The sequence below is a fragment of the Balearica regulorum genome, chromosome 12, assembly GCF_011004875.1.
Source record: "Balearica regulorum gibbericeps isolate bBalReg1 chromosome 12, bBalReg1.pri, whole genome shotgun sequence".
Lineage (NCBI taxonomy): Eukaryota > Metazoa > Chordata > Aves > Gruiformes > Gruidae > Balearica > Balearica regulorum.
Window position 1 is genome coordinate 10,681,150 of NC_046195.1, and position 16,214 is coordinate 10,697,363.

The 16,214-nt window shown below is 34.4% G+C and overlaps 1 protein-coding gene across 1 annotated transcript; it reads right to left on the reverse strand.

Moving 5' to 3' along the window:
• Positions 1-253: 253 nt before the first annotated feature.
• CYP19A1 (cytochrome P450 family 19 subfamily A member 1) lies at positions 254-15,966 on the reverse strand. The gene is made up of 9 exons (XM_010302937.2): positions 15,802-15,966; positions 13,958-14,108; positions 11,239-11,393; positions 9,175-9,351; positions 8,352-8,466; positions 6,371-6,485; positions 5,554-5,716; positions 3,892-4,133; positions 254-977 (listed from the first exon to the last, which is right to left on the reverse strand). The coding sequence occupies exons 1-9, from the start codon at positions 15,944-15,946 to the stop codon at positions 726-728; spliced, it is 1,515 nt and encodes a 504-aa protein (XP_010301239.1). The 5' UTR covers positions 15,947-15,966; the 3' UTR covers positions 254-725.
• Between the last annotated feature and the right edge of the window lie 248 nt (positions 15,967-16,214).

Below are 16,214 nucleotides of genomic sequence, written 5' to 3' on the forward strand. Positions count from 1 at the left end.
TACAAATCCTGTGTAGCATACTCTGTAGCAGGATGATGATTTTTAAAAACACAGAACAGTTATCTCAACTGTCATATTACGTTGTACTCTGAAAATTACTGCCATCAGTAAAATCTATTTGACGCTGTCTTTGGTATCTGTTTAATATGATAGCAAAACACGGTAAAGAAAAATGTTTGAATGGCTTCTTGTACAAACATTTTTTATAATTTGTTTCCTAAATATTTGAAAATGATTCATAGTATTAAAATCAGCTTTAATATTATTCATTCAGATGTTTTCAAAACCAGATAATGAGAGTTTTTGCCATAGTTAAATACTGCTAGGTCCAACTTCGGGCAGGTGGGGGCAAGGAACACACACGTAGTCCTGGGATTAAATACACATCAGGCATGTTCTTTTGTTGACCCCCAAACCTCTGAACTTGCACTGTTTGAAAAACAAAGCATAATTTCATCTGAACTTGATGGTTTTAAAAAGTAGCCAGGAATCCTGCATATAGTGTGGCATCACCTAGCAACAGGACAGTTGTTTTTAATTTTAGTCTTACTTTATTACACTGAAGTTGTGGCCAAAACCTGTTCTGCTGTGCAGGCAGAACAAGTTGTCATCTGAAGCCATAAGCGATCAAACAAATGTTTTACTCTATCTCTTTACCTGGGAATGATGGGTATTTCTTAGTGGCTGAGAAAGCCCTGCAACTTTAATGCTGATGATGATCCACTTTAGTCACCCTGATTTTTGTTTGTGTTTCTTCTTGGTGTGAAAACCATCTCCAGCAGAGGCTGCCTTTCTATTGGGTGCATGGATAAGTCATTGTTTTTCTGAATGTTGTTAAGGCCTCTTCCTTTCAATGTCTGTACTCTGCACCTTCTCAGAAGAGTCACCAGAATTGCTTTCATCATTACCATGGCAATGAACTTTCCTACGCAGCCCCGAGGGCCAAATCCAAATGGTTGGAAGTAGCGTGAAGGAACCTGCACAGAATAACACAAGGAATAAATTTTAAGACAAATCTTTCTTCATAAAAGTAGCCAAAATTATGATGGAAATTGGTAGTAAATATATTCTGAAAAGAATATTGTGGAAAGAATCTCTTAGGAGCAATTCATTCTTTCCTTTACACTTGAACAACCCTCCCACCCAAATCAGGCCAAAATACAGACACACCTACAGAATATATGCCATTTTAAATGCTAAGATAGCCAGGAATGTAAACTTGAATTCTGTGCCTGTATTTCAGTCAGTTCATCCTGTGAACAGAAAATCCGGGGATTTTACCACAAGCTGTGAAATGGAGTGAAGCTTTTGCTCTTCAATATATATTAAAGTTCATTAAAAACTTTTGCAGAAAATATTCATTACAAAGCTCATAAATGTTGGAGATACAGGCTGATGCCTTGTCTAAAAATAATTATAAAGCCATACACCTACTACTATTGTCATTAAAAAGCTAATGTTCCTGAGAATTAATTTGTTATAAAATGTAATGTTGAAAATTTTATTTGATATCTAATAGAGAGATGACACTTATAGAATGATTGTCTCCTGTCCTATCAACTAAAATATGAAATACAGGATTCTTCTGTTGAAGAATGCAAAACTAGTTTCTGTTACTTTTATTGACATTGAATAGATCACTTACCCAAAACAGTCCCAAGAGCATGAATAGTTCTGTTAATGAGGTGCAAATGCATTTGTTATGACTATGAAAAAGCAAGTCTGGCTATAAATAAATTATTTTTCTTCATCTGTCTAGCCTTCTTTTAAAAAAGAATGATATTAGCTCTATTCTGACTTCCTGTTTCACCTAAGAATAGAGTAGAAAAGGTTGCTTTATGTTAAATTATCTAGAAAAAGTGTCCTTTTTTCTCATTTTAAGACTGAGAAAAAAATTTTTTGTTTCAATTTTTTCAAATACACTGAGCAGTAAATTTTGAAAAATGATAGGTAAATACAAGTGTTTAATACAGAGCAAGTACAGCAGCTGGCAGTACACCACAATGGCAAATGCACAGCCTGGGAAAATGGATAAATGTTTAGATTCTAACAATGCCATCTTATCATAAATAATGGTGTGGGTTGCTGTTTACTTATGAGAACTGTGTGAAAAATATGCCTGCTAGAATAATTATGTTGCAAAAGAATGCATCAAGTCAGATAGAAAATGTGTGCTTAAATATTGGGTCAAGCAAAGTGTACTTATAAAATAAGAAATCCATTTTGATAGAAATACTTTGAATGAAAATAATGGGTGGTAAAATGGAAAAACTATTCACAATGAGTAGTTATTTCAGTAAACTTAATCACTAACTCTCTTGAATTTTCTACAATGACTTGGCTTTTTCTTGATGGTTTTAATACTGTGTGCAGAGTTTGCTATGTGTAATCAACCAGCAGTTTAGAAACATTAACCAGGTTGCTTAGTCCTCATTTGTGTGTGTGGCACACATGGTACTCCTAGATTTTTTTAATAGGAAAAGTGTAAAACTTAGAGGCCTGTTTCTGGCTTGAACATTCATACCTTTTGTTTCTTTGTTTTCTTAATTATTTCTTCAGCTGTTTTTATTAGTAAGCCCAATTTTGGTGTATCAAAATAGGTCATCTATTTATTTCTTAAAAACTGAAATTACTGTCTGTGGATGCTTATGTATGCAGCTGAAGAGAAAAAAAAAATTACCAGGTAATAAAACTATTTCTGAACTTTTTAGTTAAACAAATTGATAACTATGACAGCCGTAGAAAACATTAACCCTTTAGCTTCAACCCTATTCAACCTTAATATTTGGCAAGCCACTAGAAAATGTGTGAGAAAGCTTGCATACCAGGAAAATGTGTGCATCTATGATAACAAGGCTAACATTTTGCAGTTGAGATTTTTTTCATAGAATGCCCTCCACTCTTGCATGGCTATTTATTCTAGAGATCTTTCTAATTCCCTCACGATAGTGCTAACCAAGCCTTAGAATTTCATATTTTGTGCTCTCTGTCAAATGGGTAGCAGTATCTTCCACTTCCATCTGTGCTGGTTAAGAGTCAAAACCAAGGAGTCAAATGTGCCATAGAATCAGTCTATTTTCTTTCAATACAGTTTTAATCTTGCCAGGTGATTATTGCTGAACAAATACAATTTTGCAAAACAACTTGTTTAATCAGTAATCAGAAAAGCAGAGATCTGAATGAACGTAAATAATCTGAAGGATGATTTACAATACTAGGGGATTACAAGTAGGAAAAAAGTTCACATTTGTTTTTGATACAGGGCTCAGTAATGTAGACTAATGAAAATTCCAGTTCTTTTGGGAGTTAGAGTATAATTGAAATTGAAATGCTGTGCTGAACTGGGACTGAATTACTCAACATCTGCAGTACTGACTTGGTTAAAAGTCAGGATTTCCATTTTGGTCTATAAAAGGTGTTTATTTTTACTTAGGAATTAAAAAAATAAAATGGGTGGCAAGTTCTCAGTCTCTCGGGAGTTACTATACTGCTTCACCTCTTCAGGGAATCCCCACATGGCCTCAGCTCTGTGTTGTACTGCTTGCATGGCTCTAGCTCCCTAAAGCCTCTTTTTGTCCAGTGTTAGAGGATGTAATGGGAACTATGTGTGTCTTTGACAAATTTAATCAGAAATTTTTAATCAAAATTAAGATGTCTGGGCAAATGTTGTTTTCAATATAATTATTTTTTAAGAGGCACTTTGACAGGAAAGTATCTGCCCAGTTTTAATAATAATAATAGTAATAATAGCAGGATGTATAGCCAACTAGGCACTTAGACAAAGGAAAAAAACAGTCTTATGGTCACAAAGTTCTTGATTAACATAAGAGGAAGATACATTGTCAATAAATAATACCCAATTTCCTGTAATAAATAAGATGGAAAACTTACATTTTTCTCAAAATTTTCAAGAGAGAACTCATTCGGCTTTGGGAAGAATTCAAGCTTATGCATACGTCCAATATTGAGAATAATGTTTGTCCCCTTTTTCACAGGATAGCCATCAATTACATCATCTTGTAAGGCTTTTCGCATGATCAAGTCCACAACTGGCTGGTATCTCATGCTCTCATAAATGAAATTCTCCACAGTTTTTAAGTTTGGCATGTCATCACTCTGTATGTCTCTGTCACCTTGAGGAATAAAACATATAGTGAAGTTGGTTATGAATTTAATAGCTTCATCATACAAATACCAAAACATTTCTCGAAGATTCTCAGTTCCTGAAATGGTAGGAAGGATCCAACAGCTTCTGAGGAGTTTTATGTAGCCTTACATATTCAGGAAATCTGGTGTATTGTTTATCACCATAAATTCTAGTTTATGAATTTATGATCTTATCACTTTTTCTTCTTCTTAATACATTATGTGTCTTTGTTCTACTTTCTTGTTAATGATAAAACTTTGAAAGTCCTTCCCTGACTTTTGTATGACTGAGAGCAAGAAGAAACAACAAATAAATTTTCTGAGAGCTGACAGCAAACAAAATCTGAGAATAGTCTGCAGATGGGAGATAACTTTGTAGGGACCTTAAATTTTCACCAGGTGTTTGGGTTGGCTGGATGTACAGCTGGTCAGGCCCTGCTGTGGCCTAACTGTTTCAGTTACCATGAGTAAGGTTCTCCCAGCTTGATTCCTTCAGCAGCAGTATCGGCACCACAACATACTGCCAGTGGGAGCCTTATTTTAACTTTGAAGCCACAAGCAGTTCAAGGATTGCAGTGGTAGGCTTTCAAGATAAAAGGTAGCTTTGCTACCCCAGTTGGTCACTTGCTTAAGGAAAAGGCAACAGTATTCTACTGCCTTAGAAATCAAGGCTTTTGGAAAGAAGCAGGCAAGATAAGTGAGTACTTGACTGTCCTGAGGACAGTAAAATAAGGTTTATTAAAAACACTAAGGGACTTGTTAAGCACTTTCCAGTGTTTAACTGACCAGAAGTAAATGTTGAAAAAGAGTGGAATTAAATTAATTTCTGTATTAGTTCTGTGTCAGGCTTTGATGCCTAGAGAAAGTAAAGAATACAAATTTGGAATATTTTGTGTTTTGAGTAGTTAGTAATTAATACTTAAGAGGAGACCAGTTTGATATCAAAATGGATAACAGCAGAATATAATTTTAATTTTCTCTAATCTTTCCCTTCTGTCATCACAGAGAAACTTAGGTTCTTTGTACACACAGAGAAATATTGGTGATTAAAAGTATTTGAAATGAGTGCCCCCTTCTGCTATTTCAAGGTAAATGGAAAATAATTTCAATGGAACTTATGAAATGAGTACTGATTTGCACTGCTGTTGCTAAGGAGTGAATATAGCACATTCTTTCTAATAGATGGTCAATTCTGATGATTCCTATTTGAATTTATCTTACAAATTGCTCTTTTTCTCGCATTTCATCTTGAATAAAATCTCTCTGAATGGTAGTTCATAAATTTTACAGCAAATGCTTCTGTTAGAAGAAAACACTTAGCATTTTCAGCCTTGGAATAATTGAAATGAGATCACTGCTGAAACAAATTTATATTCTCACATCACTGACTTTGCAGCTCCTGCTTACCCATGACAGTTTCAATTTCTCTCATCATCTCCTCTTCCACTGTGGGGTGCTCTGCAATCAGTATTAGCATAAAGAAGAGAGTCACAGACAGAGTATCGGGAGCAGCAATCATCATTTCTAGCACGCACTGGTTCACATTCTCGGCAGTCAGATCCCCTCTGTTCTGAAAAAAAAATTCAAAAATTTTTTTGAAAATGTTGATTGTTGACCTCTGATGCCAAGAAAGGTCCTATAGCAGTAGAATGGGAAAGACATAAAATTTCTGTTTTAAACAAAAGCAAAAATCTTGACTGTCTTTCTATCTTGTATACTAAATGGCATTTATTTTTTGTCTTTTGGAGAAAAGCAGAAAATTCATGTTTGATGGGTGTGTATGATCTTACAAAAAAGCAAGGGTTTGTTCTTAGCTCAGATTCTTATTGATTTATTGCCTTTCCTCACAGAGCTTCTGAGCTGTCAGAGATTATACAAGATAGGATTTACATAGCATTTGAAACCTTTGCAAAGAAAAGGTAATACATCAAGATAAATACAGGGGTTAGGGAAAGGCTAGAGGACATTCAGAGATAGATGCAAGAGTTTTAAGATGTTGTTTAAGCCATGAAAAAAATCAGACAAACACCTATTCCCAAAAATGAACTATCCAATGTTTGAATCGCTCTTAGGGACTCCCTGGAACACACTAATTTGTGTTCCTTTATGATGACATGACTTTCAGATAGATGCATGAAGTTTAAGTTGCAAAGCCTGTGGTGTTAGTGACAGAAGAATGTCAGAAAAGCCGAAGTTAGCCATATTTTGAGTACATTGTCACTACCTGTGCAAAAATCAACTGGGATGCAAAATCCATGTGTTCATCCAACTTTTCAACAGTGGAAAGCTTTTGTCGTTTCTGTTCTATTAAGATTTCTATTGCTCCTTTCAGATCCTTGCTGAAAACAGATGAAATCCAACATATTGATAAATATCTGCAGACTTTTAGTATATATTAGCATATGATTAGAAATATAGAGATTATACCAATAAAACCATCTAAGAATGACAAATTAAATATTCCTAAGGGTGGTTATATGGTTCTCTGCAAAAGCAGTAATAGTAAGGGAAAGTGTTTTTTCTTATTATTTCTTATTAAATAATTGCTTGTTAATTTGGACTGAAATCTTATTCTCTTTTTATAGGATAGACTGAAAAGAATGAATATATGTCTGTATATCCTATTAATTAATAGAGTTTTTAAAGATTTATTAACATTTCCAAAGAATTTGTTTATTTCCTTTTATTTTATACTGTATTTTATCAGTGAATAAAATGAACTTAGAGAACACGAGGGATAATTGTTAGAAAAATTGTACTAGCTTGAAGGTAGAGTTGATCTAGTTTTTTCAGATTTAAATAGTAATACCATGTCAGCAGTTTGTATTTCAGTGGTGGAAAAGAGCAAAGTCCAACAGTTTTTATATTTTTAATTGGGATTTTCAATTAGCTATAGATTTGAAGGAAATTCTTTTTAAAAAGTATTTTGAAAAGTTTTTGAAATAAATTCTCAGGCTTTCCATTTGTGTTTGTTATTGCTGGGATAGAAAATTTGACCAGGTTTTTAGGGGTAAATGAATTTAAAATTTCAAACCTGATAAAGTTCTCATTATTTATAACAATTTTTTTTTAGGCATTAGAAATAGCAAATGGTCCTTTTTTGCCAACATTATCAGAAGAATATCAGAAGTCATCATATCCTGTGGTGGTTCTTTGCATTGCTTGAAATCTAGCAGTCTTTATATTTTTATTTTTTTTTGCAGTAGAAATTAATGAATAAATCTATTTTAAAGGGATTGCTTTTGAAACATCAATATTTACCTGCAGGGGCTTTCTAGTAATAACTGGGCCACCATGGCTATCTATTATTAGAATTACAGAATAAAGCACTAATCAGTGCCATAATAAAACTGGCAAGCAAATGTTAGGGAAGGTAAATCTTGTTTCTAGTTCATAAGAATTGTCAATTACTTTTAATGAACCTCCATCTTTCCTATAAAGCCTTTAGATTATATAGTACTATCAAAACAATTTATTACACATGCTTCATAAGTAGTATCAATCCGAATCCAAAATGAAGAAACTGATTGCCAGTTCTTTTTGTAGCCAGTCCTCTTTTGGCAGAAAACAGCAAATGAGATCATAAACAAAGAAGCAGCTTTTCGTATGTTTGCAGAGAGGAAGACGGCGAAACGTATTTTCTTATTTAGGAAAAAAACCCCACCAAAACCTTGAAATGGATTATCATGCTGAGCACCAAGTTGTAACTAAGAAATGAGTTGTTGACTCAAAAATGCACATTGAGGGTACCCATAAATAGAATTATGCTCAGGGGTTACTTCTTCTGGGACAGTGCCATGAATGTAGGCAGGTTTTCTTGTTTTGATTAACTGTAGCCTACTATTTGACCATCCTGGACTAGAGAGCAAATGTAACTTCACCCCATGTGATGGCTTTTCCTTGTCTGTTTGAACCGAACCAGTGATTTCAATTTAGTTTCACATTTGTGCTGGCATTAACTAGTATTTTGGTGAGTAAACTAGGACTGAATGCACAAGGGCTTTAAACGATCCCCTACGATCAGCCACTTGTAGCAACAGTAGCAAATCTTGTTCTGTGGCTACCTTGGGTCTGCAGATAGGGGACTTCAGCCAGCCACCTTTGCAAGTTTCACAATTTACTTTCTAAAAGGCAGAGGAAAATATCAAGGAAGATCTCCTTCTTAGAATATTATGTAAATGATTTGTAAAACTGATGATACTTACGCTGCCTCCTCATATTTCTTGCACAGCCAAGAAATCTTAAAAAAAATGTCGGGCTTTAATAAAAGTGCTTGCCAAGCATCAAAGTAGTTCTGAATCTTAAGTACAATGGTGCTTTCTGAAAATAAATATTAACAAAAAGCAATATAAAATATAAGCCTCAATAGTCAAATAACACAAATGCTTCAGAAAAAATAATAAGATCCTGTTTCCTACTCCAACTAGGTTCATGGGAATTTGATAAACAGTTGGTTTTAATATGTGGTAGATAGCATTAGGAAACATTTGTAGCACACTGTAGAAAAGGTATAGATCTTTGTAAAAACTCTTGGTAGCTAGCTAAAAAGAGATAGTTCTGTGTCAACCAGAGCCAAATAGTCTCCCACAGGAGAGTAGAAGCAGAACTCTTGCAGCATATTGAGATGGGATAATTTATATATCATGATAATGTTATTTCTGTTATATAGTTTTGAGGATGACTAAATCACAGAAGACCTAAATTGTCTGGTGAATCATTTAGTTTGGTGGAACAATTTCTGATTCTTACATGCATATAATTTTGGGATTGTACCAACTCAGTGCATAAAAATCTCTTTAAACAGTACTATTTATTAAGGTGTAAGAATCTAAATGTGTATTTTTTGTCATATAAAATTCTCTTTTGTAACTGAAATCACTCATAAATCAATTTCAATTAAATATATGGTGATGTAAGAGTCTGTTCTTGCTCTGTTTTCTGAAATAGAACTGCTAAGTGATGCAATGATTTTTCTTTGGATATGCACTTTAGATCCATCATAAGGTATAAAAATAAAGCTGTTAGTACCATCCAAAGGGATCCTGAGAAAAAGCTTGTTAGATGTGTCAAGCATGATCCGTCTCATAAGATTCAACACATTGATGTTTCCTACTTCAGTAGTTACTTCCTCTAGTTTGTCCAGGTGATCAATTGTTGATTCAACACAAATTGCTATCATACGCACAAGACCAGGACCAGACAGAGCTGAAATATATGTGCGAAATGATCAAAAGATTGATTAACTTTCATACCTTATTTTATAACATCAACTAGCAATAATGGTGTCAATAAAATGTAAAACATTGTCATGTGAGTGACTGGTATAAAATCATTCTGAAACTTACTGATTTATCATCTTTTGCAAGAAAAATGTAAGCATTTTGAGTTAAAATGGCAACAAACTCAAAGTCCAAACTTTCCTTGCATCCAGCCACTTTGTATCTGACACGCATTTTATGCTAGATTCATACCATGTTAAGAAAAAGTATTTGGCATCATTTGTGTTACCTTTCTGTGTGGGAGGCTATCCATATCCTCATCTGTATTATAGGTGCTGTGGATGTCCTGTCTTGTTTGCTTGCAATAACACTAAACAGGGAAGATAGCTTGGGGATTCGTGGGGAGGATAACAGGAATTTCTGAAAACATCACTCCTGGGTGCTCTTAAACAGCATGGTAGCTTTGCAGTAAGCTACTGGCAACCTGTAGTGTCACTCTGAACATGCTGAAACCTAACCTGGCAGTATGCAATGTGTTAACCTGCTGTAGTTTGTCCACTTATGAACAGTGGAGATAGCAGCATGACGGATTTATTGCATTTTAAGAATTCAAAAGCAGTGGTCAGCTCTGTTGCTACATGATTCGGTCAGATTTTTTTGATAGGCTCCAACTGGGATGGATTCAGGTAATTTTTCAATGATTTTGGAAGTCTTGCCCTAAGTACTCTGTTGAAATTAATTTTCCATACAAGAATTGCTGTAATTGCCTCAAGGACGTTACCAAATGTACATTGAGAGGGATTGTGTGTTTGTAATTACAGTCAGAAACTACTGCAGTTGTAGCTGGTGAGAATCTTTTCTGAACTGTTGTCTGTTTGTGAGCAGCGATCGCTCCTTCCTGCTAGCTTCCCCAATTACATACAGAGCATGGCATTATATGGTATGGAATATCCCTTTGGCCAGTCTGGGTGAGCTCTCCTGGCTGTGCTCTCCCAGCTGCTTGTGCACTTGGCAGGGTGTGGGAAGCTGAAAAGTCCTTGACTTAGTGTAGACACTACAACTACCGAGCAACAACTGAAAACATCAGTGTATTATCAACACTATTCTCATACTAAATCCAAAACACAGCACTATACCAGCTACTAGAAAGAAAATTAACTTTATTGCAGCTGAAACCAGGACAACTGTGGAGCTTTTGGAACAAGTGTAGCAGTTTTGTTAGGAAGGCTGTAAGATCATCAGAAGTAGCTAATTCTAATGATACGCAAATACTGAAAACTTTCAATTTGTGGAAAAAAGGTGAATTAAAAAATTGCAGACCCACAGAATAGTAACACTGGAGTTTGTTTATATAATTTCCTATTTGATTTCAATCTAGCGATATTAATTACTTCAGTCTTTTTCTCTGTTACTACATTGATTCTTAGCATATTAAAGGGATTGATAAATAGTTCTACTGTGCAGATAATCTAAGTTAATTTTGAAATGAAAGCTTCCCTCCCTATTAGAACAAGACAGAAAAGTCTTTGAACTCAGTGTAGGCTGGGATGGGAATGGTGAACTATACAATTTATGGAAATGCCAGTTGAGCCAGTGTAAATGTTGGACTTGAAATGTAAAAACATGGCTTGTGGGCATCATTTAATTTTGTTTTAATTGAATGAAATTAAGAATCTTCAAAACTACTTCAGGGCTGTTTCAAATAATATACCAAGTAGGATAAGCATGAAAGAACATGTGCAATAAAATATTTCTATGGGATATATAGAGAGAACTGGTTTCTGTAGTTTAAGTATGCAAAGGACAAACAGCACTTCAGAAAAGATAGACTGTGTGCTACAGTGATACAGTATATTAATGTACACTAACTTACCTTTGGTAAAAAAGGGTCGAATTTCTTTCCAGTGTGCTGGGTTGTTATTAAATATGATCCCATTTTCATACATGCCAATGCACTGTAATCCAAGCTTGCTCCCAAATCGAGAAACGTAATGCCAATGTTTCATTACATGGAACACACTTGAGGATCTGGGAAAGAAAAAGGGGGAGAAAAAAGTCCAAAACAATAATACTGTTTCATAGATTATATGGCAGAATAAAAATTCTGTATTTTATAGTTGCTCTGAAGTGCTGACTTGCAGTCTCAATTTAGCAGGAAGTACAGTGCTTGACATTAAACAATGTTCTTTTTACATTATCAAAAAACTTGATGATAAATGCCTTCAGAATGTATATTAGAGCAATAATGTATTCTGTTCAGATTTAAAACTATTTTTCAGCTAAAATGCAAATAGTTATCAAAAGATTTTAATCTGAATAGTATATACATGGAAACATGTAGATATATAAGATACACTCAGGCAATGACCTATGTCAGATATTTCAGAAGATGAGGTGTAAAATATCTGATAGTTGATAATTTCATCATGATATGTATTAAATTACAGCTATACTTTTGTAGCTACTTGGTCATTCCCAGACACATACAGAAAGCATAAACATACATGCATCATTTAAAAGTGCAGCATCATAATATGATGATATGTATGGGATAAATATTCCTAAATATAAATGTTAGGGAAATCCCTGATATGTTTCATTCTTTTTACAGTTGACAAGGTTTATTTACATATGCTGGTGAATAGGTTGTGACCAGTGTTACTGCTTTAAGATATAATTTCCTTTAGAGGGAGCAAGCACTTTAGAAATGTTGACGTGATGAAAACCTGATCAAATGAAATCCAATAAAAAGAAGGAAAATCGGAACAGAGATTGAAATGAAACAATATGCTACTTTAGCATGTAGCATACTCTATGGACCAAATCCCAGAATTCTTACATGGCTTAGTTTATTTTTTCGGTCAGGTAAAGTAAATGGAGCCTTTGCTAGTGCCTTCAGCAGTGCTGAGTTTTCAGCGTAGTTTTGCATGAGCAAAGGTAAAGCTAACATTCAGATGCTATATGGTACAAAGAGACAAACATGGATTAAGGATTGGCATAAAAAGAGAGGACACTGTGTCTGCAGGTCCAATCTTCCAAGAAACTCAGCATATTCTCTCTGTCTTAATTTCCTTAAAGGTTTTTGGCATGTCAAGGAACAACATCTGTATTTTCATGAACATGAAAAGATAGTGTTGAATTTTGGCAGCTGTCCCCAGGAATGGAAAGGTGCAGGAGGCTCATTTTGTTTCCTTCCATTCCACACATCTACACAGGAGACACATGATAATGCTTTAAGGAAGGATTTTGACGTATGACCTTATATAAGCAGATTTTCCTTATGAAACTGTTTAATGAAGTCCTCCAAAAGACAACATCTGTCATAACCAAGACTGCAAGTTCTTCTCTAGGTGCATTAGCATCACAGTGTGATTAGATTTGATGGTAAAAATTTGGATGATATTGGTGGAAATAATATATTTTTTTTTTTAGAGAAATCAGGTTATGTTTAGTTTTGCAGTGAATTTATGATCCACTGAAAACTTTATTCTACTTTTTTTAAAAAACCCGAAACATTAAATACTAGTTCTCTATGTACTGTCAATGGTTTTAAGCAAAAAATTTTTGAAGAAAAGTGATACATTTTCTGTAAAGTCTGATGCAGCTGTGGAATTGTTTATCAGCACTCCTGATTTTTTTCCGATCAATTCTTAGTACAGAAAGTGGAAGGCAGCAATAAAAGTTCACGGCATTTTACATTAACAAAACATTATAGCCCCTTAGCTGATATTTATAACACCTATGTAGGATAGGAATGTAAATAGTTTTCCTGTCATGATTACCTCTTTTTACAGCAGTAAAAAGACAGAGATGAAGCTGACTTGCTTCGTATGGCAAATCCTGTAATAGTCCTCTCTATTATGTTGTCTTTCAAAAGCTTTTACATAACGAAAGCTGAGGTGGATTGATGTCGCTAATAAAAAGGTTGTGATTCTTTATTGATTACACATGGTAAATGTTTTACTATTTCATTTTTTTTCATGGCATAACGCATAAGTATACAGAAGATCCAATGTAAGAAGAAAGCAACCATCCAGTACAACTGGAGCTAATAAAATGATAGACTGCAGTTTAGCATTATGTTTAATACTGTGTATAATTGAAGTCTGTGAGTAATTCTATTAGAGTGGAATTACACATAATCCTGTAACTCTGCATTTGTTTAATTAACTTGCTGAATTGGAGCCATAATCTTCAACCATTAGTCTCCTTTTTAGGAGAAACTGAAGAACACAGGAAACTAAGATTTGACTTCATCCTGCATTGCAGTCAGCCTAGGTTCCTGTATAGTATGTAATCCTAATATTAAATGAAATAGTAAAAGAGATGGTAAATATTTTTTAGGATTGAGCCACAGTGCTTAATCTTCCTTTCCACAAAGAAAATGAGAGAATTCATGTAGACTTCCATAAAAGAGTCTATAAAGAAATGAAAGATTAGGAGAAGTGTCAACAGCAGGAAAGAAAAAGGGTTTATGTTAGGATAACTTTTGAAAATAACTTTAATTCTACTTTAGAAAAAAAAAAAGCAAAGAGGTTTTAAAAATATGAAAAAACTTGTAATATTATTAATGACAGAAAATAAGGATTTACTTGCTAATTATGTATGTTTCTTCACCGCTGATCCAAACTCTCACGAATTCTCCATATGTCTTATTGTAGTAGTTGCAGGCATTACCTACTCCCATCCAGAGAAATCTCCCATGTGAAATGAGGGGACCGATTCCCATACAGTATCCTGGCCCTAAGAAATAGGGTAAAAAAAGTTTGGTCTCAGCAGTGCTCACTGACAAGAATGTACCTCTGAACATTCAAAGGAACTTTTTAACATGACAAGGTCTGCATGGGGCAGGACACATACACAATCTGATTCTGGAGTTCTGTCTAGAGAAACTTCCATGTACATTGTTGAAGCCTCACTTAATATGTATAGAAGCCTATAGCCCATTGAATGTAAATACAACAAATGATGTTCATACAAAGAAGCATCTTTGTACAACTTCAAACTGCTGCTTTGAGATTGCTTATGTTTGGAGGGACAATAGCTAGATATCAGAGAGAATAAATGATCTAGAAAAAGTGCATACAGTTTGTTTGTGATTTGAACAAATCCTTTGCGTGAGTTTTGTGTAGAAGCGTCATAGTAACACCTACAAAAGACAATATCCTTTTGATATAATTAAATTAATTACATGTCTCGTAAGTCATTAATACTAGAGTGAAAAAACAGATATTTAAAGGATTTACTGCTGTGAACTTACAAAAACATGCTTAAGTAGGAGCTAAGAATGGATTAATATGCAGATAGTCAACAAAGTTTGCAAATCCTTCCACTGTAACTCAGCACCAAATTTCCTTCTTACAAGAAAAAGCAGAAAGTAGAGACAGAAGGAGAGAATTTGCCTTTAATTACTTTTAAGAGGAAGTTTTCTTCTTCAGGGAAATCTTAATTTCCCCCTTTTGTCTGTGAAACATAAATTATTCTCCATAAACCAAAACAAATTAAGTACTTAGAAAACTTTTGTATACTGTTTAAAATTGTAAAAGTTGCTTATGGCTTCACTGTTTACTAATAGGGATTGCAAGAACCCAGATTATTTAAATACCCATAAACTTAAAGCATATTAATTTAGTTCTATCTTCTTGTTGATCCAATCAAGCATTCAAATGGAATGTATAACCTTCTGTGAATACTTTTCCCCTGTTCTCTAGCTTTCAAAGAGTTTTAGCATAGTGAAGGATGTTTGGCAAGGATCTTTTCTCAGAATTTCATTCAGGTGCCACTGCATTGGTTTAGAATTACTCCTTTCATACACGTTTCAGATGTGTACGCTGTTCTCATTCATGCAGTAGGTCATTGTCTTGCATCTAATGAGAAACAGGCTGATTCACTAAAGTCTACTATAAGCCTCCAAAACATTACAGAAGGGGGCCTCTGAAAGGGTAACCATTTTATGTTGTTCTGTTCTGGAGGGTCTTCAGTGCCAAATATGGAGAGAAAAATTGGTGTCCTACTAAAGTCTGAAAAATTTCCCACATAATAATTTGTTTCTAATAAAGATAATTGAGAAAGCTTTAAACTTAAAACATGTAAAAAGTAGAAGTTTATAATGCACATGAAAATATGAACATCTAGAGTTTGTAAAGTGGTATTATATCTTTCTAGCATGTTCATAATAAGCCAGAAAGCTAAACGTCATATATATGTATATATAGTGAAGACAGATTAATTATGGAAGTTTTGAGGTTAAATAGAGCCAGATATCTTTTATCAGTTAATTTAAAAACTGTGTTATTTAAATTGACTCTTAGTAAATTTTGTTGGCATACAATCATTATTCAGCATTACTTTCTCACTTAAATTTGAGAAACAAACAAACAAAAAATATTCTGACAGCTTTTAGGTAATACTATAGCTATAGTTAATTTACATTTACCTGGTATTGATGAAGTTTCTTCATGATTCCATATTAGAAACAGAAAACACATGAGGATGAGTATGGGCACTGTGGCCACTGGCACCGTATCTGGTACGAGGCTGGTGATGTTGTAGTGTATTGGATTCAGAGTTTCCAGTACCATCTTTTCCAAGAGATTGTTTGGCTTTAGAGAGAGAGAGAAAAAAGAGAAAGAGGCAGAATTTTTCAAAGCTCACAGATCTATTCAGCTTTAGTCAGTACCTCTCAACCCCTTTGTAGGTCTTGTAAATGAGCAATTTAGCTCTTGAGGTAGCCTTATTTTATAATGAGGGTGACTGCCTGGACTGCTTGCCAGGACAAGCTACATCACAAGTCGAAACAGACATGCAGCAGACGTTCTTTTTGCTTGGAAATAACAAAGCTTTTCTGAC

Excerpts from the sequence above, each read along its gene's own strand:
- CYP19A1 (XM_010302937.2), bottom strand. The coding sequence starts at position 15,946 with ATGGTACTGGAAACTCTGAATCCAATACACTACAACATCACCAGCCTC. Across the intron at positions 5,717-6,370 it reads CCCAGTTGATTTTTGCACAG|AACAGAGGGGATCTGACTGC; the intron begins GTAGTGACAATG and ends TTTTTTTTTCAG. Across the intron at positions 4,134-5,553 it reads AGAAATTGAAACTGTCATGG|GTGACAGAGACATACAGAGT; the intron begins GTAAGCAGGAGC and ends TTATTCCTCAAG.